General features: G+C 47.5%; 1 protein-coding gene across 1 annotated transcript in view; it reads right to left on the bottom strand.

The window, feature by feature from the left end:
- Window positions 1-25,856, bottom strand: part of FBXW4 (F-box and WD repeat domain containing 4) — a 57,948-nt gene that overhangs the window by 3,260 nt on the left and 28,832 nt on the right. Inside the window, 1 exon segment of the mRNA XM_084290558.1 lies at window positions 10,467-10,532. Within this exon segment, the coding sequence (XP_084146684.1) occupies window positions 10,467-10,532 (66 nt within the window).

Raw genomic sequence — 25,856 nt, 5'->3', positions numbered from 1 at the left:
TGGCTGAGGGAGAGAGGTCCTCAAGCATTGCTGCAGCACAACAAGGCTGGGCATCTCTGAGCTCTGGCACTGCCCTGCTCCTCCAAATGCACCGAGCCACTGCAACACCAGCAGGACAGACAGACAGACAGACACAGAGCCCTTCTCAAGACCTCCACGTGACCTTCTTGATCCTACGAGCTGGATGGGTGTCCAAGGGTCAGAAGACATACAGCAGAGGTATTAGGAAGAGTCAGCTGCTATCCCAAAACAGGAGTCCATGGCCTACCTGCAGAAACCAGGAGGATGGGCAGCATGAGGGCCGCACAGCCCAGCAGGTGAACAACCCCTGCTATCTGGCTGAAGCCTGGTTTTATTATTTCCACCCCATCGTTTTCCCTGCTAACTTCAATACGCAAAGGACTAAGTGTGCTCAGAGGGAGGGGCACCACTGTAGGGAAAGGTAGCAGGATGCTGAAGCACATCCAGGGATATTTAACCTGCTGGGGCCAGCCCTCTTCCTTTCGGGCTCCTGAAGTGGGTGTCCTCACAATCTCCCACTTCTGGCAAGCTCCTGTAACACCCAGAGCGAGCCTGGCCACACAGAAGCTTGTCTTCCACCTCCCAGACCAGGCTTCAGGTTGCAGTGCTGCAAGATGGCAGCAATTTTTATTGGCAGGCTGGAGCCCTCCGAGAGAAAAATTGCAGCATCAAAGGACCCCAGAGACAAGAGAAACCAGAGAGCCTTTCAGAAATTTCTGTGCAGCACCAAACACCACCCAGATGCTTTGCTCCTGATGTTGCACCATGCCTTCACACCTCACCACAGGGGTACCTGAGCATCCCAGCAATCAGAGTCACAACTGTTTTCCTCCCCCTGCTTCTCTTTCCAGACCAGGCAACAGAAAAGAAAGAAGGAAAAAAAAAAAAAAAAAAAAAAAACAAAAACACCAAGATTAACTTTTCTTAGTGGGCAGAAAAGGAGCACAGACACTTGCAAGCCACTGTGGCAAAGTAAACCTCGTTTGGCTGGTTTGTTAATCAGTTCGATTCTCCTGCCCCAAGAACAGGTCAGCCAAAACAGCTTTCATCTGGGAGGCCCAGCACCTGCGTGCAGCAGCAGTTTACAGGAACAACACATTAGTTGCTACAGCAAAGAACTTATAGCCTGACACCAGGGGAAAATCCCACTGTGCTGAACGCTGGGCACGTACACCAGAAGACCTAAGAGCTTTGGCATGGGTGCACTTAAATTGATAAAGATACTGAATGCGATTAATATTTCCCTCAAAGTTTGTGTGTCCACAAATTCTCCATTATCGCATCTGCTCCCTGCCCTCAAAGCCCAGTCCACAACAGCTTCTGCTTCCTAAGGAGCAAAACCCACAGTTAATCCTTGAAAAGCCAAAAAGGATCAAGATAAATCACTGAGGAGCTAAAAAAAATCGACAGTAGATTCACCAGCACATCACTGATAGTTTTCTGACAACTTACATGGGCAAAAGACTCAAAGAGGCATAGAGAAGATCACAAAGCGTCATGAAATTGAAGCCATCTACAGCCTCCCAGGCCACAATGATCATTTGTGTGACTGTAAAAACTCAAAATTTCCCCGAGACCTTGCTGATAACTGGAATCCTGAAGCCTGTACCTCCATCCCTGCACCCTGCCCAATTGCTGCAGGTCCTGGCCAGCTCTCTCTGATGGAGATGAACCACAATCCAAAAGCTGGGTTGAAGCAATGAACGCTTTTCTCCCCACCCTCAATTTTTGGCGACCCTGATTCACTATCACCGATATTGACAAATACGCAGCAAACAAATTCAGCATTAAGTGCCTTCTAGGAAACTGCTGAATTCAGAACATCTGCTGAAAACAGAGATGCCTGAATTTGAGGACATACTCATTTTCTCTGGAAACCTCATCTGTGAGCTGTGATCATCCATCAAAGAAGAGAAGCCGTTGCGCATAAGCAGGCAACGGTTCAGAAAGAAAGCAATGCTCTAAACTCATATTTTAGCCCCAGTAACTACTTCCAACAAGCCAGCTGGGAAGTATTTACTGGGGAAAAAATACCAAGAAATATTTACCGAAAAGAGCACTGTTCAGTTCAAAACAGTGGGATATCTGAACTGAGCACCAGAGAAAGGAAACAAAACCCATTTAAAGACAATTAGCTGGAGGTGCAGCATTTGTGTAAGTCCTGTCATCCAACTTGGAGAGAGCACCAAAACCGAAGGGAAGAGCTCAGCTGTTGTCTCTTCCAGGTGCTTTACAGCTGGGGCTGAGGCACCCAGGGGATGCAGCAGCTTATGCTAAGGGAAGGACTTGGTCAAACAACATTTATAATGTACATAGGGAGAAGGAAAAGAAGCTTTTGCTCCTTGGCAAAGCGATTCTTCACATAGTTATCCTAACCCAAGGTTACTCCCGTGCTTAGCCAAGGTTACTAAATCCTGCAGGGAGGTGTGAATTGGGGAATTTTGGGGGCGCACCTCCATGTGAAATGGTTCTGAGATGCCATTATAAGTGATTTTCGGGAGAAATGCCTCTCTCAAGCTTCCCCAGCGCAGCTGAAGGGCCTTGAGGCAGTAGGGGGGAATGACACCAACGTCGGTATGAGATTGTGTCGGGGGGAAGAGACAGAAGAGGGAGTTTTGCCTTCTTTTCTTCTGCTTTCTCTGAATTGGCCCACACACGCTTTAAATGGTCCAATAAAAAGATACAATTTCTTTACCTTTCCAGCTCTGAGACCCTGTGAGTTTTTGTTGTTCGGGTTCCCGTAAGGTTAAGTTCAGAGGATAAACTGACACGCTGGGCTATGGGAAAAAGGCAGTTTCTTCAAATAAAGCCACAACGGTGCAAAAGAGACCCTGCTGGGGCTTTTATTTGGGAAAACAAACAGAAATGGCACCAAGCCCTTCTGCTTTACGAAGCAATTTAACTATAAAACCAATGTTCTCCCTCTCGGGGGTGAGGAGGGGAGAGAGACAGGACATGACAATAGTCCAAAACCTTGGAGAGAAAAAAAAATAAAAAGATAGGACAAAAAAGGTTGTCTGTCCCCTTTTCTTTCTTGTCCATGGCTCCTTTTCTTAGCACACGTGTGTTCTTGTAAAAACGATTAGATTGCAATTTGTATAACATGGTGACCCCCAAATTCAGACATTTAACCCCTTTTCTCTGCAAAGAATGTCAAGAATGTCTTCTCTGTCTTTCTTTCCAACAGGAGGAGTAGGGGGGAATTCTCTCAAACTGTGATTTCTTGGGGGAAGAGAAAAAGAAGGAGGCAAGGAAAAGAAGCAGGGAATTCTCAAAGCCTCTCGCCTTTCGCCCCACTTGTGTGGGAACAGGCGGCTGTATTGCTCCCTTTCTGGACAGAGCTCTGCAGGTCTCCTTTAGTGGGGAGACAAAAAAATGGAGAGTCCAAATCAAAACAAAGCCATCTGTTTAAATGAGCTACCGCTAGCCAGTGGCAGAGGGGGTTCCTCATTCACTCCTTCCCATTCTTCTCTCTTGCCTCTGTTGATTCTCTCTCAACCCAGGGAAAAATAAAGATTGCTTTTGCTTTGCCTCAGAGGGATGAAACTGATTGATGCGTTTGGAGTGTCCAGCCCCCACCCACGCTCTCCAATTGTTTGGGGCCTTGTAAAGTTGTCATAAATACGCCTGAACAGGAGTGCAAAGGCCACAGCATGCCCTGGACATGCACGCATCCAAAGGGCAGGAGCTGGCCTCATGCTCAACCACAGTGCGAGAGGGCCAAGACCACAATGGGGATGAAAAGATCAAGGATAAACACCTGTATGCTCTTCCTCTTATGATGGTTTTACTTTCAGGTTGAGATGCACCAGAGCCCTTTTATCAAAAGGAAGGCAGAAGATGTCCAGTTTCTGTAATGGAGGGTCTAGAAAGATGATGTTTAAAAATAAATAAAACGGTAAAGAACCACAAGGCCCCAAACTGTTTTGAGAAGGCATGCACACCACGGGAAATAAATTGCACAGTAAGACCGAAGCTATCCATTATAAACAAAAGAGACGGAGCTCTGAACACTGCAGAACTGCTAAGGGGAGCAGTCAGCCAGGAGAGAGCCACTTAAGAGGCTCCCTGCAGCAGCCAGCCTCCTCCAGCACTGGCTCAAGTAGTTGGCTGGAGACCCGGTGTCCTGCTGCCAACAACGCCCGAGATCTCAGAGCAAGGGAATCAAATCCTATGGTTCTGAGCTGCAGAACTGGGGCAGGAATCTCCTTCCAGCCCTGTCAAGGGATTATTAATTCATGCCTGAAGGCAGAAGAACTGTTTACCTCTAGTCTTGCTCCTCAAACCATAATTGGGATCAGCAGCTCCACGAAGAAGGATCTGCTTTTATTTTGCCAATATCTACATCCAAATTCTTCATCCTGCCTACCTTACTGCAAAGGGAGGGGCTTCCAAAACCCAAATTAGAAATCCAAAGACAGTCATTGTGTCAAAGTGATTTAATAGGAACAGACCACAAGAGGGTTTGCCTGAAGACTAATTCCCCTAGGGCAGACTTCAGTCTGTCACCTCACCAACCTTTTTCCCTTGAATTTTAGGGAGAAGGCATGGCATTTATGTTCTCAGTTAAACAAAGGACATATAAATGGGAAAACTCAGAACTGATGCTTCAAGAAGGGTAAACAAAGCTGTCCGTGGAGGGGATGGGGAAACAGCATAGGAAAAGAGAACAAGCAGCCATCTGAGGAAGGGCAGTTACCTGTGGATCATCCCTCTGCAGTGAGTGGAGGCAATAAAGGGCTCACATTTGCTTTCACTTAACTGAGGCAAAAACAGCTCACAAAGCTGCTTAGTTCATTGTCGGACAAGTTTTGGATCAGTTATTGTGATTTAAAGACTTCGTTCAGTCAGAACAGACATTTTAAGAAATCCAAACCAAAAAGGAGCGTGTTGCCTTTTTCCCCACAAAGTCTACTGAGAGATTTCTTGGCCAGAAAGATTATTCACATGACAAACCCACAGAAAAACAGGGCAGGAGAAGGGAATCTACATCTAGAGAATGACATTATGAGTCTTCTACCCCCAAATCCTGTGAAACTACTATTAGTGCCAGGATAATATTTTCTATTACTTGCCTCTCCTGTTCCCACTCAGATAACCACCTACTACTCTGTGACTTGATAAACCCAGTTTTAATGCCTGGATGAAGCAGGCTCCCTCCTCTTCTTGGAGATGGTTACCTTTCCTTTCAATTTAGGAACTTCAGTTCTGAATCTGTTTGCTTCCTTTCACCCAAAATCGCCTTTGTCATTCTCAAGCTTGTCTAAACCTCAAACTTGTTTAAACCTCCGAGTTCCATGTGGTGGACAGGATGTTCTACAGAACTTGCTTTAGAGCACAACACTAAGAAATCTACTTGTGCATCTCAGGCAGTATCTATATAAAAAATTCTGTCAAAATATTTAGCAAGTTTTATAACCAAGAGCTACACCTGCAGATTCTCATTTCATTACCCACATCAGAAAAAAACTGAGCATGACAAGACACAAAACCAAGAAGGACTGGATTTAAACAATAAAGTATCAGTGGTGATCATCTACCATTAGCCCCCACGTGGCTTACAAACCTCGTCCAGCAGTCAGGAAAAGAAGTCAGCCCTTAAAACCATTAAGTACACAGTCAAGCCTGGACGAAAATCTGCTTTGGGTCCATGCCTGCAGAACCTAGCCCTGATGGTGCACGGGGCACAACCAAGGCACTCGATGCTACGTAGCACACAGCTGTCAGATTACACTTGCTGCTGTAGAGTGGCACAGGGAGCAAGCAGAAGCTTTAAAGCTCTCCCTCCTTGTTGACAACTGCGCTCAAGGTCCTCCATTCAATAGGTTTAAAGAGCCACCAAAGTGGCCGCAGATGAATGTAGAGATTTGAGAGACAGCAACTAATTCTTGCCCACCCTACTTCACAGACAGACAGACACAACCTAGCGAGGGTCCCATGGAAACACATACCAGAGGTCAAGCAGCAGCAAGTTAACAACCTTCAGCCAGCTGCTTACGCTGGCAGTGCTTATGCTGTCTCAGAAAGACCCCGGTGCAATAGCACTAGAGGCAAATATGGATTACTAACCTGCTCAGCAGCTGCTCTGAATGACACCTCCCCACCCCTCTGCTGAGGGCACCAGCCACACACCTGAATCTCCCTTCTCTTCCACTCCCAAGCCACTTTCATGAATCCTCTGCCTCCCACCTCCCCAAAACCTGCAGACATCAAAGGCACCTGCCTTGAACACCTGAAGAGCAAGGGGGGGCCTGGCGGTCAAGAAATGCAACTCTGTGTCTTCCCCTGCCACGCACTCGTATTTTTTTCCCCCCCATCCCTTTGAAAAAGGTGGCAGAGATAAATGGAGAACAAAGAAACAAGAAAAAGCCCCAGCTTTGGCCCACACCCTGCCTATTACTTAAGGGGGAAGGAACTCTTCCGAAAGAGGAGGAAAAAAATGTGCTCAGACACAATGGCTCAAAAGGGCAGGCAGCAAACCGGGCCACTTTGTACTGCTAACAAGGGAAACCTAATTACAGGAAGAGGGCAAAGAGGGACAGATAAAAGGGATACAAAATTTCAACATCTGTTGCCATAAAGGGATAAGAAGTGGGGAAACGCAAAGTGTCAGTTTGGTGTCAGTGACGGCGTAAAGCCACTTTCAAAGGGCTCGGGAGAGGGAGAAAAACTGAACGAGAAATTAGAGGGTTCTTAAAAAAAAAAAAAACACAACACACACACTCCACCAAAAATGCTTTCAAAAGGGGGGAGGAGATGGACAAAGAGTGGATATTTAAAAGGTAGAGGATCTGGGGTGGCTTGCAGGGCACAACTAAGTTTGGCTCGGTTTACACAAGGGCTCTCGTGCCCTGCGCCTGTCCCGTTGTGTCACAGGGAAGGACAATGTTGGACTCGTGCACTCCAAGTGTTTACAGCTCGAGGGCCACCACAGCAGGTCACTGGTCCGCTTCAAACATCAGGCTTGGCAGAAGAGCTCCAAGAGCTGCTTGAGAGCAAGATCCAGAGTATCCTACCTTGAGGAGAAGCATCTCTGACAGGGGTGTTTGGCTCCTAAAGACACGCAGACCACCACAGGAGGCTGGGGAGCAGTGGTACTCTGCAGGCAAGGGACAAATGCTGGCTTTGGAGCTGTTACCAGTGGTGTCACTCATCACCCAAGCAGTTAGGAGAGAGGTTAGACTCCCAGATGAGACATGAGGTGGGAAGAGAATGAGGAACAGGATCTGAAGAAAGTTTCCTTCTCTCTTGCTTGCCATTAATGGACTGTTTTGCTAAGCCACACACTAACACTCCCTGACAAGACAGGAAGGTCCAAGCAGAGAAAGACAGGTGCACAGGGAACAGAGGAATGTGACCAGCAAAAGGGGCAGCTGCCATCATATCCCTCACTGGTACAGGGAGCCAAAGGACCCTGCAAGAGGCCAAGGAGTCAGCAAGACCTGAGACTCGATGCAAGGACACAGGTTGGTACCCAGGGGACCGTACTACTCATCTTTCTCCTTTCCTGTGCAGACCTCTAATCATCGAAGTTATTCACAGCCCCCTCAAAAACACACACCTTGATCCTGCGTAGCAGGAAGCACACAGCATCTTCCCCCACATCTAAAGGCAATCAGGTGGCACAGTGCAGCATCTGTGGGATATATCCTCCAGAGGTGCAGCTAGTCAGCTTCAAAAGAAAAAGAAGAAAAAAAAAGTTCTCCTTCATTACAGGAGAAAGGGCCAGGTGTAGCAGCAGCTGGAATTTCAGCCATCAGAGACGGTGTCTTGGCATTACGCAGTCATTCCCCTGCTTTCGACTCCCTTTGACAATTGCTTGTTGCTGCCTGTTCCAGCTTTGATCCAACACCACCATGAGCAGAGTCAGAAATGAAAGACAGTTGTGGGGGTGGGATGCAGCAAGAGGCATTTCCTTTCCCCACCAAAAATCTCCTCGCCTCCCAACCCAACCAGCCTTTCTCAAAGCCCAGGACATGTTTCCAGGTGAAGACATTATCCCTTTTCTCTCAGAGGGATGAGAATGGCTGCCCCAGGGTCAGGGAACAGCGAAGGTCATAAATAGGAAAACACACCATGACCAACAGCTACAAGCACTAGCCAAGGACTTATCTGGCCTGGAACTAAGAAGATCAGTACACAAAAGGTTATTTAAGCTCTAAATCCTTTTGTAGCATGTTCCAGCTCTCAGCTGCTGGGGGAAAAGACCACCTACCCAAGGGAAGAGAATGCCACAGAAACTGCTGCAGTGTTACACACCCCTCCATGCACCAGCTAACTAAACTAACTCTGAGGTCTTGGCCAGCATCAAATACCAAAGTGGTGCAAAGGATCCTATAGTTTTAAGGAATGGCTTAAGCATCACTCTCCCCTGCATCATCTTTTTTTTGCCAGAAGTTGCCTGGATTCTGCTTTCAGGGATACATTCTTGCCACGTTCAGTTTCTGTGGGTCAGATTCTGGCTCTTCATGACCACAAGGAAGGGGCAAGCATCTCACCGTTAGGGCCTGGATAGAGCCTGGCTGCATCTGCATTCATAGGCACATTATTCATAGGAAGAGTTTTTCAGCCCTGTATAGCTCTAAGATTTTGAGTTTCTATGCCATGCTCCCACTTCCAGAATCTCAGCAGATAGAAAAAATGCATGAGCCCCAAAGGAAGAAATGAGCATTTCCCTCCAAGATCGCTTCTAGCGACCACTGGAAGCTTTGAAAAAGTGTTTAAAGCTTTGCTGGGAAGAAGAACCATTTATGGAGAAGCCAAGACCTACAAGGACAGCTCCGTACTCCTTCACTATGAACGATCACATCAAGCATCACATGGCAGCTTCCCAGCAGTGCTCCTTACCCAGCCTCCTGCCCTGCACGTGCTGACAAGACTCCCGGCTCGTGCACAGGTCCCCAGAGAGGAAAAGCCCCAGTGGCATGGTGCATTCCAGCTGTGACAGGTGAAGAGGGAAGAATAAGTTTGACACTCCAGCCATCGCCACAGAGGCCCAGTAACCTAGATTGCCTTGGCTTTTTTATTTGCCTGTCACTCAGGCTTTGACATTATTGAAAGATCAAACTCCGTTGTGCCTGTTCATTACCTTAATCCTATTTTCTACACAGCTTTATTATCTCTTCAGGCTTCCTCGGGAGAGGCTGTGGGGCAGGGGGAGAGGGTTGCCTGTCTCCTCGCTGCTGTCAGATGCCTCTATTGAAGAATCGCCAGGGACTTGATGGGCAGGGGTATCACAGCACAGCCTGTATCCTTCTGCGGTACTCCAGGCACCACTGCACTAGGTCACCAAGAAGCATTCGCCACATCTGAATGCAGGGGAACCGTGTTTCCCACTCTAGTTTGTCCTTTGCAGGATGCACCTTTTGCCAGCCCTTTACTTTTACTACTTCAGAGAAAAAGAAACAACCTGCTTTATATTTCCAGTTGATGCAGTAGACTCAGACAACCTAAACTATGTCAACTACAGATTAGAAGACAACTGGCTTCAGACCAGCCTTGCATCCCCACCAATCCTCCTGTACCTCCCTTCCCCAAATACAGCCCTGCTGACACCTCTCGGGCCCCTTCTCTGCCATTGTCCCCCACACCCCTCCCCTCCCCGACCTCACCAGCTCTCCCTAATCCTGACAGCACTCCCTTGATAATCTGTGCTGTGCCACTCCTACCCAGAGCATACCAGTCCCGGAAAGTTGAGCTGCCGTTCAATAATCCTGCCAAATATTTGCTATCTGTCCATCATTACACAAAGACCCGCAGGCTAGGAGTTTCAAATTTGTCAGCAGTTGAGTTTCGCATCGGGATTTGAGCCCGACATTTCCCCGGTTGTTAAGGTCAGCACCTTTACCAAACAGGAACTGCTCAGTGGCCCCAAAGCAGAGGCCAGAGCAATTAACCTCCAATGCTTATTAAGACAGGGAGAAGACAACATGCCTGAGTCATTTCAGCAGATAACCTGTTGCCACCCTTCGCCTCCCCGAGCTACCAGAAACACCAGCCAGGAAAAGATGAGTGTAGATACCGCATTCCCATCTGGCTTCTCAGCACCATGGACAAGTTTGCAAATGGAAGGATTCAGGTCACGTTCCTCACTCCTCTATCTGATAGAGGAATGCAAAGATGCAAAGGAAGTTGTAACGGGTGTGTTCTGATTGTACAGGGGTAGTGAGAAGAAACCAAGCACAACACAAGCATCTTCATCGGGTATCAAGGACGGCTGTGCCATAAACCAGGAGAGAAAAGTGGAGCTGCTCCCTGCTGAACCAGAACCACCCCACCACACACCTTTCCAGATTGACTTTCGTCTCCCTGACATCTCATGCTTAAACGTCTCTTGCCTATACAGACTAAAAGAATGATTCTGTGGCGTCTCCAACATTGCATTTCTCATTGATACTTACCTCTCCCCAGCCAAGTCCTTCCTCATAACATGGAAGCTCACTCACCTCTCAAAGTCCCAGATTCTCAGAGGCGAGGTGTGTCCACAGCAGGCTGTCCCCGTCACGAATGAGCTGTTCAAAAACAAAACAAACAAAAACACTTACTACTCCTCGTGTTCTGAAGAAAGAGTGTGAGCAAGACAGAGAACATGGGCTACAAGGCAAGCTTTGAATTCTAGTTCAAGACTATTTCAGTATATTCCACCACATTTCACAAGAGCAGGCAGAAAAGTATTTGCATGTGTGGATGGAAAGCCTAAAACAGGAACAGCTGTAAATTGCAGTGATGTTTTCAAAATTTTACTGTACTCAGGACATTTCATACATTGTCAGTGCCGTCAGCTGCAGAAACACCCCATGGAAAATTCCCCATTAATTTTCAATTCATGTCATGGCACATACAACTTCACTGCACAACCATGAATTGGCTGCAGCATCACAGGTCTAACAATCACAGAATGGAGGTCTCCCATCCAACCTGCTCAAAGTAAGGCCGATTTCAAAGCTGGATCAGGATGCCCTCTCCAGTGCTCAAGCACTCTCTATCAGAGGCATCAATATTTGTCTCAGTTCACACTTTCCAGCAGGGCCCGTTACAAGGAACTCTTGGTGATGCCGCATCCCTTCTCCACATGCTGGCTCCGGAGGTTGCCTGACAGTCACTGGCCTCAAACTTGTTTTTAAGAGAGGAACAAATCCTTAAATTAAAGCAGCAAGAAAATGTGCTTGTTTTGTGACAGCTACCTATCCTCAGACGCAAATGAGAAACTAGCTCATACAAAGATTTCTAAGTAAACTATAAATGACCTCTCACAAAGCCACAGTTATTGCAGCTACTGAGAATAAAATACCAAAACTATGTTTAAGTCGTTGCAACAAGGATAGCACAAATGCAGGAAATGGGGCCTGCTTTAAATAAAAGCTGTCTCTGTGCTTTGCCTAAACATCTTCTGCAGCGTGACATAGGGGATGGAAGCTCAAAGAGCTTCCAAAAGCAAAAAAAAAGCAAAAGCAAAGAGCTTCCAAAGAGCAAAATAAGGAAATGTATCGCGTCTGTAAAAACAGCAGTTTTTAAACATTTAGTTGATCCCCTACAACATTCTTCCTTTTGAAGTCAGATGGTTTCTCCAAGCCTCTAATGTAGTGGGAATGGATTCTTGTCCTGTACTTCTGTGAGAAGCACTGCTGGCGTTAGGAGGCATCCAAGCAGCAAGGCAGTGAACACGCATTCGACTTGATCAAAGCCAGAGAAGAGTCATGAGGAAGCCAGGCCAGAACTCAGGACTCTTTACTCCCAGCTCCGTGTTTTACCTGAGCAATTGGTTTCTCCCAATCCTAAGGCTGAAGGCAGCTATCACCAAACCATCTCAACCAAACCATCTCAACGAGCTTAGAGCCCAAGGAAAAGTCTCTTTTAAAGCTGATTCCTGTTGTGCAGCAGCCATGAGGGCCACAGAAGAAAGCCTGCAGCATTTTGCACTTGGAAATAGGGTTTTTGCTCAACACCTGCCTTCCCTCCACCAAGCACAGCACATTCCCCTCTCGCCAACATCTGGCTCAGGTGTAACCAGCAAAAAGGACTCACCCTGACAGCTCACCAGGCAAACCCCATGTCTGGAAAGCAGCACTTTGGTCAGGGAGTCCTTCAGCTACAAAGCTAGGTGTTGGGTTCTGTCCCTCCCTCCCCAAACATAATCCATTAATAACTACTAAAGCCAATTACCGTGGTTAGAAACATAATAGCAGTCAGGGAGTCAGTCAAGCAGGCAATTGGGTGCTTAAGATTTTTCTTTTGGGGGACAAACTGACTTTGTCCCAGCAGAGAACGCCCTCACGTGGGAGACAGGCCCCTTTGTGCAGAAGGTATGCAGCCAGGCTTTGATGGTTGCCACAGGTCTAAATTAGCATGGAGGCACACCAACGGGGAGAGAAAGGTGGGAGGAACGGCAAGGTCTAATCCCCGCTCATGCTGTCAGTCCTGGACTTCAGCTTTCCCTCCTCAGTCCTTATCCCCTACCCTCTGAAAAAGAAAAAAAAAAAAAGAAAAAGAAAAAAGGGAAACAAAAAACATTAGATGAAGAGATTTCTCTCCAGCATCACGTACAGGCCTCAGGGCCACAAACAAGTCTCTTCTGGGTAAAGCTGCCTTCATTCAGTCAACAGGAATTTTCTCTCATACTTCAGCAGGATCAGGTTTGCAAACCTTATCTTTAAAAGGCTGGAGCCCATTAGCAAGCAAAGATAAGACTTCTCCCAGAAGAGTGGGGCATCTTCGCTGCCAGGATTAGAGAGCAGCATTCACAAAGCACGCACAAAGCAGTGGTGCCACCGAGAAACTGTCAAAGCCTGGGAGCAAATGGAAGGGGAAGGCTGGATTCCCAGGGCCCCCGAGCCTGGTCTGCAGACAGACAGCTTCAATCCTCAGGCCTCTCAAATTGGGAACCTCTCAGAGGTGAGGGGTTTGCTCCAAGCAGAAGGAGCAACACAACAAAACTTGGGTATGTCTGGCAGTATGCAGATTGGAGCTAAACACGTAAAGCTTGTCTCCAAAGCCTCTGGAAGTGGAATGGAAACCTTCCACCAGGCTTGCTTCTTTCAGTTTGCCTTTTAACAGGGCTTTTTGTCTTAGAAGCACAGAGCGTGCACCAAAAACCTCTGATCTAGAGAAGTGCAATCTCTTCACAGCTGTTCCTGCCAGCTGCCAAAGAGAAATAACTCCAACTGAGCTGCTAAAAAAATGGTACACAAACAGGACAGAATAAATCTTACTCACTGACTTAATAAATGTCATTTATTTTGCCTTCCAGTGCTTTCAGAGTCAGAGATTGAAGAGAGACTGGGCTGGGAAGTGGAAAGCACAAGATAACCTATATATGTTACCACAGGGATGACCCACCTCTCAAGTACGTGGTACTGCTGTACACAGACAGTGACCAGATGTATTTTTGTACTCCATAAAAACTGCTGTGCCCAAGCTTTGGTCAGGCTTGTAGATGCAGTCTCTTTCCCCACTATGCTCTCCTCTGCCATGTGAAAACCACTGTGCACCACTTCCATCTCTGTTGTGCCAGAAAGGCTGACTTTGCAGAGCATTTAGGCACACATACTCAAAACACAGCCCGTTTTTGTTGTTCAAAGCAAGGCATTTTCCAACTCATCTGATGCTTTGATATTTTTCCCCTTTAAAACTCCCTTTTCAGAAAGGGCAGGTATTAAAAAAAAAAAAAAGAAGAAGAATTAGAAAAGACAGCTACCTCTCCTAAAGACAGGCTGTCTGTATGCTAGAGAGGAGATATTTCAGAAGAGATCATCCCTCCACTATAGAAGTTGTGCCAGGGGATGGATGAGAGAGTGCATACTTTGGCAGTGCTGTTGTCCATCCGACTGACTTGTGGTCACTGATGATCCCATGGCATTTCTGGCAACAGCAGTTGTAGCAGTAGAAGTAGTAGTTTCTGGCAACAGCAGTTTCTGGCTAAAATGCAGCTGCAACAGTCCCATGCCTGCTCCTAAAATACCAACAACAGCTTCAACCCACCTGTAGCACCTTTCTTTACCCCATGCTGGACAGATGTGGAAGAACCAGGGGAAGGAGGTAGCGGCACATCGGTCTTTTCTAAAGGATTCTCTTTGTCATGAAGCTGGGAAATGGTCTCAGCTCCAGTGGTGCAAATCCCATTGTACACTACCTACCTTCCTCAACGTCAACTCAGCCTTCAGAGCAAGTGCTGCCTGAGCTGGGCATCCCACAATGCGGACATTGAAGGAACCTGGGTGAAATTGGTCCTTCCCAACCCCTTCTCAACTTCCACCATGCTCAAGGCTTGCACCCTGTAGTGTTAACGGATTGCTTCCCAAGTCCCATTCTGCTTTTCAGAGATTTTGAACCCAGAATCTGCTTGACACGTGCAAGAGCCTGTCCCTTCCTCCTTGCCTGCTCTCCCACCCCTTGGAACTGGGCATCGTTGTTCCATTTTGGAGACTATTCTACATGGAGACTCGTCGAACCAGGAAACAAAGAAGTTATTACTTGACAGAGCCCCGCAGCTGGGAATGTAGGAGGCGGGGGGAGAGCTGGGGGAGCACCGAGGGAGACAGGACAGGGGGGCTGGCAGCAGCGTTGTGAAAGCCATCGACAGAAAGGATGGCTCAAAGATGGGAAACGTTTTTTTTATGGAGTCTCAAGTGGGATGAGAAAAGGAGGAGAAGAGAAAGCAAGGCCAAAAAACGGAGCGCGGAGCAGAGGAGAGAAAGCAGTTGGTGCCGACGGTGCCGCGGGTTAAGCACACGGGTCTGTGGGTTTGTGTAGCCTTTGATTCAGCACTGACACGCTTTGGCAAGGGAGGCCACCAGAGCTGTCAAATCCTTCACCAACGTGCCCATCAATTGTATTCAGCTCTTCCCGACCCGCACAGGCATTTTAATTACTGTTGGGTAAACTAATTTGTACAAATGAAGGCAACTCTGCCTAATAGAATATGCAAGCTCTCTGACCTCTGACAGGCGATGACACAAGATACAAAGGAGGCAGAGGAAGGCTTTTTATCAGAGCCTTATTACTCTCTATTACTCCAATTAGTTAAGCTCCAGTGCTCCTAATTGGGGGAAAAAATTGCAATTAAATCAATTTTTGATGGGCTGAAAGTGGGTTACCGAACCGCCCTGCCTGTGAAACACTGATATTATAGCAGCAAAGGTCAAAGTCTTTGTCGGCACCTGTGGGGCCCCCACCTCCCCTCTCCAAGCCCCTCTGTGCCCCCCCAACACACACACGCAGCTCGCTAGGGCGAATCATTAGAACATGTCATGTCTTATCGCGGCCGCCAGCATCCCGCTAACCTCATCGGTTGACATCGTTACAGAAGGTAACTCCTCCGGCATGAATGCAGTGCTAAGGTCACACAAACTTGGTGGAGCCCCCGCTGAAGAGCCCGGGAGGCTGGGGAGCAGATGCAACAGTAGCAACATTGTGAAGGGGAGAGAAAGGGGGTAGGATGCTCGGCACGGCGAGTTTCGGCACCTCCAGCGCGAGGCTTCTCCAGCAGAGCAGATGCACGCAAAGGGAGAGGGATGGGGACAGCGCGGGGAAGCAGGTGCTCCTTACCCAGAGGCATTTAACTTGCAGAAGAAGGGAAAAAAAAAAGTGTGGCATCATTTTTTTCTTCTCCACAAATGTGCAAAAATTCCCACTTGCCTTTTATTTGTGCAATGCTGGACAAAGCCAGGATCGGGTGGGCAGGCGAGCCTGGTGTTGCCCCTTCATTCCCCAGAGATACACTACCCCAAACAGGTCCCATTAGTCCTACTTTGTACCTCTTGAAGGATAACCAGAAAACTGAACTAAGCATCGTCAGTATCTCCAGTAAACCAGGACAGCTGGTTTATGTGCCGACAACTCAGTAACCACAAACTGAGCAAAAATCAGCAGGAAAGGCAGTTACACCAAAAGTCTGGCTGCTGTTAATAAGTCAAAATCGTGCCTTTGCAGAACAGGGAGCGTGGAGAGTAGAAAACTATTTAGAAGACAATAGGACTGGAAACTTTGAAGAGGCTGATGACACACAACTGTCCAAAACCTGAAATAACAAGTGCAAGTTGCATCCAATTTACTACAGCCCTGCAATAACCCGCTAGCTTTTGATACCAGACTAAGTTTTTCCATAATTCTCAGTCCTCAAGAGCCTTCCCGACCTTCCCATCCCATGTACCACACTCCTCCCACATCCTGCCATGTAATACCCCAGCTCCAGACCTTCAATGCAAGGAGAAGAAGACAAGATGCATCAATCTGACTTAAATATTTTCTATCTGCATCGCTGGCTGCTATTCTAGGCTCAAAGGCATCTTGACTGCACCTTGTTAAAGCCCGGTTTCAGGAGTCTGCTTGCAGCAATCTGCTCAGCTCCCTGTACTGCTTACCCAAACTCACTAAGAAGATCTGGGGTCCTCTAAAGGTGAGCTTTTATTTAGGCCCAAGTGATTGCATCCAGGTAAAATAGTCCTGTATTTGGACTCAATAACAGGACTGAGTTTACCTGATCAAGCAGAGACCCACGGCAGCATAGCCTCACCTTTGTTCAGCCTTGAATAATGTTGTCAAAGAGAACCAGCAGCTGGAGGCAAATGACCAGGCTCGCTCCACAAACAGACTAGAAAGTGCTGGCATGTCTGCAGTTGCTTCCTTCAGCCTCGTGTGCACGCCGCAGTGCGTCCCAAGGCATCAGCCAGCTCAGGGTTGAACTGTGCTCCTGATATGCATCGTAAATAGCACACAGAGAAGCTACAGAAGAGCTCTGCCCAGTCCCCGTGGATGCTCCAGCAGGGTCCCAGCACAGAGAGAAAGCAAAATGCGTAAAGAAGACCGCATGAACACCGCAACGTTTACAACCACAGCTGCTCCAGCAGGAATTGCCGTGCTCTGGCAAGGAGCACCAGTGACACGGGCACGGAGAGACAGGCTAATAACTCATTCGCATGCTGCCTCGAGCCCCGAGTGGACAACTGGAAAGCGGTCCCCAGAAAGAAGCCATTTGTATTTTGTACTGAAGGGCACTGTAGTGAAGCCAGGTTGAGACAGAGGAGTCCCACATTTGAGGCAGAATTCCAGCACGTTTGAGAGAAGAAACGCGCACGTCATTGTCTCCCACACCGTTTACTGTACGCCTCAGGGTAGAGGAAAGGTCAGCTTCACCTCTCCAACCCTCTCCATTGGCTTCTACCTTCATGTCTTCCTCCAGACTTCAGAGACAGGCAGGCTGGAGGACAGAATAAGCCTTTTATATCTCCAAAGGCTTCACAGCATGGTAGAGGAGTCTCCCCTACTCTAACAAGTTTATTAGCAGACAAACCTGGACACCTCCACCCTGCAGCCACTGCTTTGCAGTCTCACTCTGTATCATCTGCTCAAGTCATCCCATATCCCTGTTCACTGCCCCTTCACCAGCCCTGCAGCAGAAAAAAATTGTGAAAACAGGCACCCAGATACAGAATGTAATCCCCATTTCTGGAGAAAACCTGAGCTTGATGGTACTAAGGCAGAGATCCAGACCGGACAGACACACACACACAGCTCTCTCATACTGGGGAACAGGAAAATATCCCTTTTTAGAAACCAGTGAGGCCACTCACAGAATAGTTCAATAACCCGTGTTTAATGGTGTAAGACTGTTACTTGCATAGCACATCCAACAATCTTCATTACCTGTCCTCCTTCCCCAACCTCCGGGCTTGCCAGGCATGGAGTGTTTGGTCCGTACAGTCTTTAACCAAAGAAGAATTGTCATACAGCATGCAGCCTGGGCACTGGTCTGAACAACATGTACCAAACAGCATCAAGGGTGCAGAAAGACAATCCTAAAACCATTTTGCCTCTGCACGCTCGCCAGGCCTTTTTTGTGAACAGAACTTCCTTTCTGGGCATACATCTTGGAAGACAAATCACTGCTGAACACGACTGCTGAGAAACCATTTGCAGGTCTAAAAGGAGGGCTGTGCAAGAGATACAGGTTTCTATTCCAACCACAGAAAGCTCCCTGGAGAGAAAAAAAGGAGGAAGTCTAGGGACTTCCAGGTCAGCCCGAGACTAGTTGGTTAAACAGCAGAGAAGAACGAAAGCTCACAGACACCATTTGCTTTTGGGATAAGGCAGCTGGCACCTGCAGACACATCTCAGGCAGATCTCTGAAGACCTGGCACTCAGTTCTCACCCTCCTGCACTTCTACCTCTACCTCTAGACACCCTGAGCTTCCCCCTCACCCACCTCCCTGGATCCAGCAGCTCCCTCGAGCTCAGAGCTCCGGGCCCACACACAGCTCTGAACTCCAGCCCTTGCTCCCTCAAAGCCTGCCCAGGTGTAAAGCTCCAGCGATTCCTTTTTCTTTCCCGTTTTCTCTCCCTCCTCCCTCTCCCCCTATCCCCACCAACCCTTGGAGGCCACACAGTGAGCGGGGAGCTTGGGGCACACGAGGACCACTGCAGCGGTCGTGCTGTTTCAGCCCCCCCCCCCCAACCCGGCACAATTTCTAAGAGCCATTTCTTACCCTCCCCTCCCCTCCGTGAAATGATTTCTGTTAATTGCCTGGTGGGAATCACTCATAGGTGGGGGACACTCTCCCCCCCCAAACACCCACCCTGGCCCCTAATTGGCTTATTGAAGTTTTAACGGGGCTTTCACCTGGAGAAGCTGGTAATTATTCCCTTCATTCCCCTCTTGCTTGTACCTGTAGCTTCACACTTGGGGCCTGCCTGGCTCCGCGGGGGGGGGGCTTTGTTCCCTCTAACTACAGGCCCCACACAAATGGGCCCAGCAGCAGGAGAACACAGCAAAGTGGTAATTTTCAGCCCGGCGTAATTAGCCGAGGTTCTTTCAGCCCCAAGTGCTGAATGAGGAGGGGGCTGCTGGGGAGGGTGCGCCATGTGGGAACGCTGGGGACGGACGGGGGGCTGCTCTCGACAGGCGGACAAAGGCTTTTTGGGGCTGGGGAGAGCAGGAGGAGGGGGCTGGAGCGGGACGGCTCTGCCTGGCGGAGCGGGGACACGTTCAGCCCAGGAGGTCAGCTCACGATGTGCTTCCTTCCCTCAGCCTGCAGAGCAGGGCAGTGCGGGATGCCAAAAAATGCAGGGAAGGAGGAAAGAGATCCAGTGATGCACAATCGGAGCGTCTGAAGGGATGCGATGCATGACGGATTCTTGAAGGCTTGGGGTAGTGTCCGCTACCAGAGCAGGGTTTCTAGTCTAGTACCTTAGCACTGAGACCAGGGAAGGCAGCAGGCCTGGGGAATGAAAACTGGACACTGCAGGTCCCAGACGGAATAGCAAGAACTGTGCTAATGACAGAGTGATGATTCTTATTGCAGAGAAGAGTCACTCACATCCTCCAGCATCTGCCCCAGAAGTCAGGCAAGAACCAGGAATCACGGGAGGACAGCAGTGAAGGCTCCAAGGTCTCTCTTTGCTGAGCCGCTTGCCATTAGCAAAGCAAAATTACTTTTCATAGGGAGACCTCGCTTATGCCAGCTACCTTTCTGCCACAAACCCTTGGTTCTGCAAAACGTAACAGGGAACATCGCTTGTTGCCAACTGGCCAAACCACCTGGCTCCCAGTGTCTCTGTCGCTGCGCTGCACCAGACCATGGCATCCATCGTCACACTGTGCCGCTGCTGATTGTCAGGACTTGTTAGCATCCATGCTTTGAATGAGCAAGTTCTTTTGGGGATAGCAATATTTGTCTTACTTGGTCAGCTGTAGACAAGTTAAGCTGGCTTAGCTGACTTGATGATTGCAGTTCCAAGGCAGTGGTGTCTGGTTTTTTTGTTGGTGGTGGTTTTTTGATGGCATCGGAGCGCTGACCAAGCCCTCAGAGATGGTACAGTCACAAAAGGAAGGGAGATCCCCAGAGACTCAATATGTAGCAAGGAGACAGGCAGCACAACCCCTAGGGCACAGACCTGTAGTTTCTAAGCTGCCTAAAGCTATACACGTAACTGTGATCCAGTGCCATGGCTGGCTGCAAACTGGAGAAGCAAGTTGCATGATTCCACCCCAAAACACTCTGGTTTCTCTTCAGATCATACACATTCAGATCATATGCATACTCCAGTTGTCATAACTTCGGTGAAAAGTCTAAATACATGCCCATCTGTAGCAAATGCTCAAAGAATCATGATGCAAAACAAGAAAAACCTCTATTTTGAAAATATTTTTCTATTTTTGAAGCTTCATGACTGCCAATGCCGATCCCAATTTTCAGACGTGACTGGCAGAGGTTTCAGTAACAAGTATTCTTTTTTAAAAATGCATATATAATAAGAGCTTATCTAAGCTTTTCCATTAGAATATATGACAGAAAATGACTTTTCAATAAGCCAGCAATCCTCGCATGCCAGGGAGGTCAGGGGGAGGGGAGAATCCTTTCAGTTTTGCCAGAACAACTAAAACCCAAGAATGTTTCAGTTTAAAGGTAGGGGTGGGAAGGAATTGGTTTTCCTGGTGCCACGAGGCGCCCATTATTTTTATCTTACTCCTTTTCCCATACAGACACACTCACACACATCCCAAATTCAAACTTCCCAATTTAGGAGAACGTTGAAAGAAGTGGTCAGGGTGGTAAGGAAAAGGAGGACTTCTCAACCAGTACATACTTTCATCATCTTGCCACAAAAGGCAGTTCTTATTCCACATCACGCAGAGGCAGAAGCTGTACCTGTTCACATTTATAGAGGGAAAAAAGCCCAATCACGTAAATAACGGAGTGCTAGATCATTCTCCTCTGCTCTACAATATTCAAATAATTTCCAAATTAAGTCTAAAGGAGCTATTCTTATCCTGCAGCAGAGGGGAGGGGAGGAAAATGCTGCTCAGAGGGTTTTAAGAAGCTAAAGACCAGGCAAGGTGAAAGGGGAGAAGTGTATGTATGCGCCACATGCTGCACGCAGAGAGGTCCAGGACACTGAGGCATGGAGACACAGGTGCTTTGTGGAGGAGGCAAGCAAAGCCTCATCTGCGTTTAACTCAGCCATGAAATGACTCCTCGAGCTTTCCTGCTCTGATCGTTTCAGCCCCGGCACGGACACGCTTGCAGCAACCTCAGTTCATTTGCCCTTAAAGCTCTAGGCAGCCTTCCCCTCGCCAGCTCTCCACTCCGTGCACCACGATTTGCTCCAAGGTTTTCATGCTAAGCATTTGGAGCATGTTAACTGTTTGCCCCTAAGAGGCCAAGATCCTGGATAAAGCCTCTCCATCTGCAGGTTCTCCATCTGCACGCTTGGTTGCGAGCAAGCATCAGAGTGAGAAATAAAACCCACCAGAACGAACAGCCCCAGCCCTGTATGCAGAAAAAGGCACGAGAGATTTCATTAAACAACCAGGAAACACACATCTAAGGCATAAGGATGTTTAGCAGCTGCTTCTGACACAGCTCCTGAATTACACAAAAACCTGGTGAAAAAGTTTTGCAAGAACCAGAGCTCAAACCATCCTCAAGTCACTATATAATAAAACATGGGATTACAGCACAGGCTTCAGTATTTGTAACAACATTTACAAAATCTTCAGTATCTGTCACAGCAGGCTGGGCAGCAAGGCAGGCCAAGAACTGCCAAATTTGGGTAATAACTGAGATTAGGCAGATGAAGATTAGAAAAGGATCAGGCGAAACAAATGCAGTAGAAAAAGGGAAAGGACAAGGCAAGACAACAAGGAATAATTTATTATGAGGCTTAAAGACAGCATAATGAAAATAAACAGGCACAGAAAATGGAGTAGGAGACAAGAGTCCCACTGGAGGGGACCGGAAAGAAACCCCTTCAGGAACACACCTATGTCTGAAACAGAATGGAGAATTCCCTAAAACACGCTGTCCTCTGATGTTAAGAAATATCTGATGAAGGGATATGAAGGACCCCCCTGCCTCCTGCCCCTCAGTAAATTGCTCTCTAGATGAAATAGGACAAGTGCTGGCAGTCAGTCCTCCAACACTGCAAGGAACACAAGTCTGGAAGCTCTACATCCACATGCAGCTTTGTGGGCAAGAGTGTGAAACCACAGTTTCCTCCTTTCCCTTCCGTGGCCTGACCGATTCCCAAGCACTCGGAGAGTTTAGGAAGTCCCATCCAAAAATACAGTATTAAAAGAACCCTTTTTTTTTTCCTGGTGAGTCAAACACCCACGTGAAGACATGCCAGAACCAAACTTGCTCACACGTTCCTCCACTGAAAGGGCCATTATTAAAATGTCAGCATTCGATTCTGCAGCAAGTTCGGAGCGTCCCAGCTGAAGCTGCTGCTGATCTTTATCAGGTGGATACACAAGGGACAATTACACAACCATCAGCTCAGGGTATGCTGCGTATCTGTGGACTCCAGCCATAGGTTGCACTGGGAGGAAACGGTGAGCTTATCACGTCTCAGGGATATGAAGTCCATTCCAACAGCGAGCACTCTGAACAGTCACATTTTGCCACTGCTAAGCTGAAAGCCATCAATACTGAAGTAAGGAATGGCTTAGGGAAAACATTAAAATCATAAAAAGAGCATGAGGTATACAGAGACCGTCAGAAGACAGGTGCTAGAGAAAAATTACTGCTTTTCTAATTTCTGGAGCAGGCTCCCTGCTTCTCCACAAAGAGGATAAAATCCAGTGGAGATGCACAGAGAAGGAAAACATGACCTTGGCCACATGCACTAATTGATACTCCGATTAAGACTTCAAATAAAAAGCAAGAGAAAACCCATTCCACCAAACAGTCCTGCTCCATCCCCACCCCTCATTAAATCTGTCTGGATAAGTGAAGCAGGTCACTACACAAAGCACAGGTGCAAAACTCACAGCAGCTGCACCAGGAGGCAGAGATCAAGCACAGCAAAGGCAGCAGTTGCTGCTTGGTCCAGCTCAGTCTGTAATTGCTTCCTCTCATCAGTTATTTTTTCCTTAGTCTCCTTTTCTTCTGCTTTTTTGGGGCTGTGTGAGGGAAGGGAGATGCACACACCAGACCTCTTTTTCCTCCTGAAAAAAACAAGCTGTTGGGTTCTAGTTTGAAAACCCCTACCCAGCCCCCACAATAATAAATCTCTGGGACTATCAATCACCTTGGTGCAGGTTTCTCTTCTCAAAGGAAATGGGCTCTCTCTCTTCATTAGCTGCCCATGTCTACAAACCATAGCAGGACCTCATTTCAAGTCCTCTTTGATGGACGGCTAGACTTAGAGGAACATAGACCTCAATCTCAGAGGAGAGGCGGCAAAGATTTACTCATTAGGCAGGACAATGCACATTAAAAGCTGGCTTTAACACCTGGCCCCAAATTAGCACTACACTTGTGAAATATCAGGATTTCTACAAAGCTGTACAAGTATATCCCACAAGCAGGCATGTGCAGAGATGGTGAATGGAGCATCACAACCCCTCCACAGCTCTTTATAGCAAGAAAGTGGTTGCAGTGTTTGTGCTTCCTGCAGGTGGGAGGGAAGGTACAGAAGACCTGACAAATCCTAGAGAACGAACCACAGGACACAGAGGCAACACTACAAAGAGAGAACAGACTTCCCAATCTGCCTTCCAGTCTGGAATGCTCTCACACTGCTCTGAAAGAAAACCAGTTCAACGTGGCCAAGGAGAGAGTCACAGCCACACACTTCTGTCCGTGTATTTCCAGTGTCCTACACCACTCACGACAGAGACGCAGGATGCCAAACATTCCTGCTTTTCAGAGGAACTGGCCTCCTTTAAACCTGCCTACCCTGTCCCAGATATATGTTCCTCTCCAAAATCCAGCCTCTCTGGTCCCTCTCCCATCTCCTCTCTACCTCCCCTAGTGTTTCAAAAGCAGTTTGCTTTACTAATCTAGAGCCAGACTGTCTCTGATGCATTCACTCGTGTTAAACAGTCTCTCAAACATCTTTTGGGAGAATTGAAGGGGCTGGCAAGGCCTGGCATGAGAGATATTGCTCTGATGTCTGCAAGAACCAATATGGGAGAAGCTCATCTCTGAGCCATGCTCCCAGTTTTAATAGTGCTTTCTCTAGGCTGGAAGATATTCCTGTGTGCAGAGCTATGCTCCATGCCATGCAACAGAGGCTCCTCACATTCATACTCTAAAAATTCAGGGTATGTCCAGGCTGATTTTTACTCCAATATTCTACTTTCAGAAAGCTCACAAAGCCATCAAACTATCAACAGCATAGATTAACTGAAGGCCTGAGACACACCAGGCTGTGGCCAGATTTCATTTTTGAACACATTTCTGTGTGTAGGCTTAAATGCCTTCAAGAATGAGGATGCTGAATGCTCTCTGATTCCAGGCTAATAAGCATGACAAGTACGTCCAGGCATGATGAATACAAAGCGCCATTTAAGAGGGCTTGCTTCACCTTTTCAGATAGCCACCAGCTGGAGTGTGCATGGGAACATGAGGAAGGTGATTGCTTTACAAATGAATCCGTAGCTTCCAGCCTGTCTGCCTCAGGTTTGACTTCTCCAGATGCTAAAGCCGGGCTGTACACTAGGTATGACATATTATACAGATGAATCAAGCAAATGCTTTTGTGCTCAGAACTACTGGCAGATGGTACACATCAATGGGACTTCTAGCCTTCAAACCCTAGTGGTCAGACCTTGCAAACTCCTATTTACAGGGTCACAATCTGTTCCCATGAGTACTGAGTGCATCCCCTGTCAGGGTTCAGCATGGACATAGGCTACAGGTTTCTAAGCTCTGCTATCTCCTGTGTATAAGCAGAAGTTGACTCATTGCTCAGTCAGAACTGATGGAGGTGCCAAAATTCAGCAGCAAGGGTTAAGTTAGAGATTTGCATTTAAAAATTCTGTAAATTTATATTGTCTGCAAACTCATTCTGGGCATGCAGATGACAGAGTCAGCCCAGGATGAAGGCATTGCTGCTGCTAACATCCTCCTACTCTTCAAGGAAACACCTTCTGCGTAGGCAGGAGACTTCCCTCAGCAGTTTCTTACAAACCACATTCCTATGCTTATATATTCCCTCTCCTAAGCTGGAGCAGGAAATGTTGTAACTGTAGATTGGCAGAGCAACATATATTGCATACCACATACCTGAAGCAAGTCTCCTTTTCTTCTTTTCCCCTCCTTCCAGAGAGCACTGACTGATGCATTTCTCTGTTTGGAACAAAGAAACTGTCTCCCCCTACTCCTAACGCAGAGATGCAATGATGCTAACTTTTTTCCCTGTAATTCCCTCTAAGTTATGCTTAGTCTTGACATGCAGTTTAAAGCAACCTTGAATTGACTCCACTGATATTGATCAAAAAACGTGTAACTCTACGCTTTGGTCAAACCAGTGCACTGTGAATACAGCTACAAATTTAATTGGACGAGTGCTAGCATCAGAAAGTTACTGTCACCTGTAGCCTCCTGCAGACTTTTCAGTTTCATTCAGAAAAACTAGGACTAGCACCTGACTTCATCTCCTCCTTCTCTTAATAAACAGAGAACTGGTACTTTATTATCATTCCTCTTCATGAAGCAGAATGAAACTTTCACTCTGATTAATTCAGTCTTTTTTTCAGTTCTCCCCAAATACATTTTTTTTTTTATTTTAGAATAACTGAGGGCAAGGGGGAATCCCCTAAAGAGGCCCAGTGCTTACCTCCTTGTAATGAAACCCTGTAATGGAATGCCCTGCACTCCAATTAGGAAGAAATGCTAATTTTCTCCAGTTGAGCACCCCCTCTAGATGTATCTAATTTGTTTCACTGCTTTCATCTCTCCCCTCCATCGCATTTTCATTTAAAGGTTATGATCTGTTTGTGCCCTTCATGCCGCGCCCTGACAAGACACCCCTATGAGAGGTTGCAGGGGCCACGTCGCCCTTCCTAACCCCCTTCCCAAACAAAAACCAAAGCTTTTTTTCCCTCCGCTGCC

Source organism: Netta rufina (genome assembly GCF_964035555.1).
Source record: "Netta rufina genome assembly, chromosome: 7".
In the NCBI taxonomy this organism is placed as follows: Eukaryota; Metazoa; Chordata; class Aves; order Anseriformes; family Anatidae; genus Netta; species Netta rufina.
Note: the sequence above shows the minus strand (reverse complement) of the source record. Positions and strands in the feature narration are given on the sequence as shown.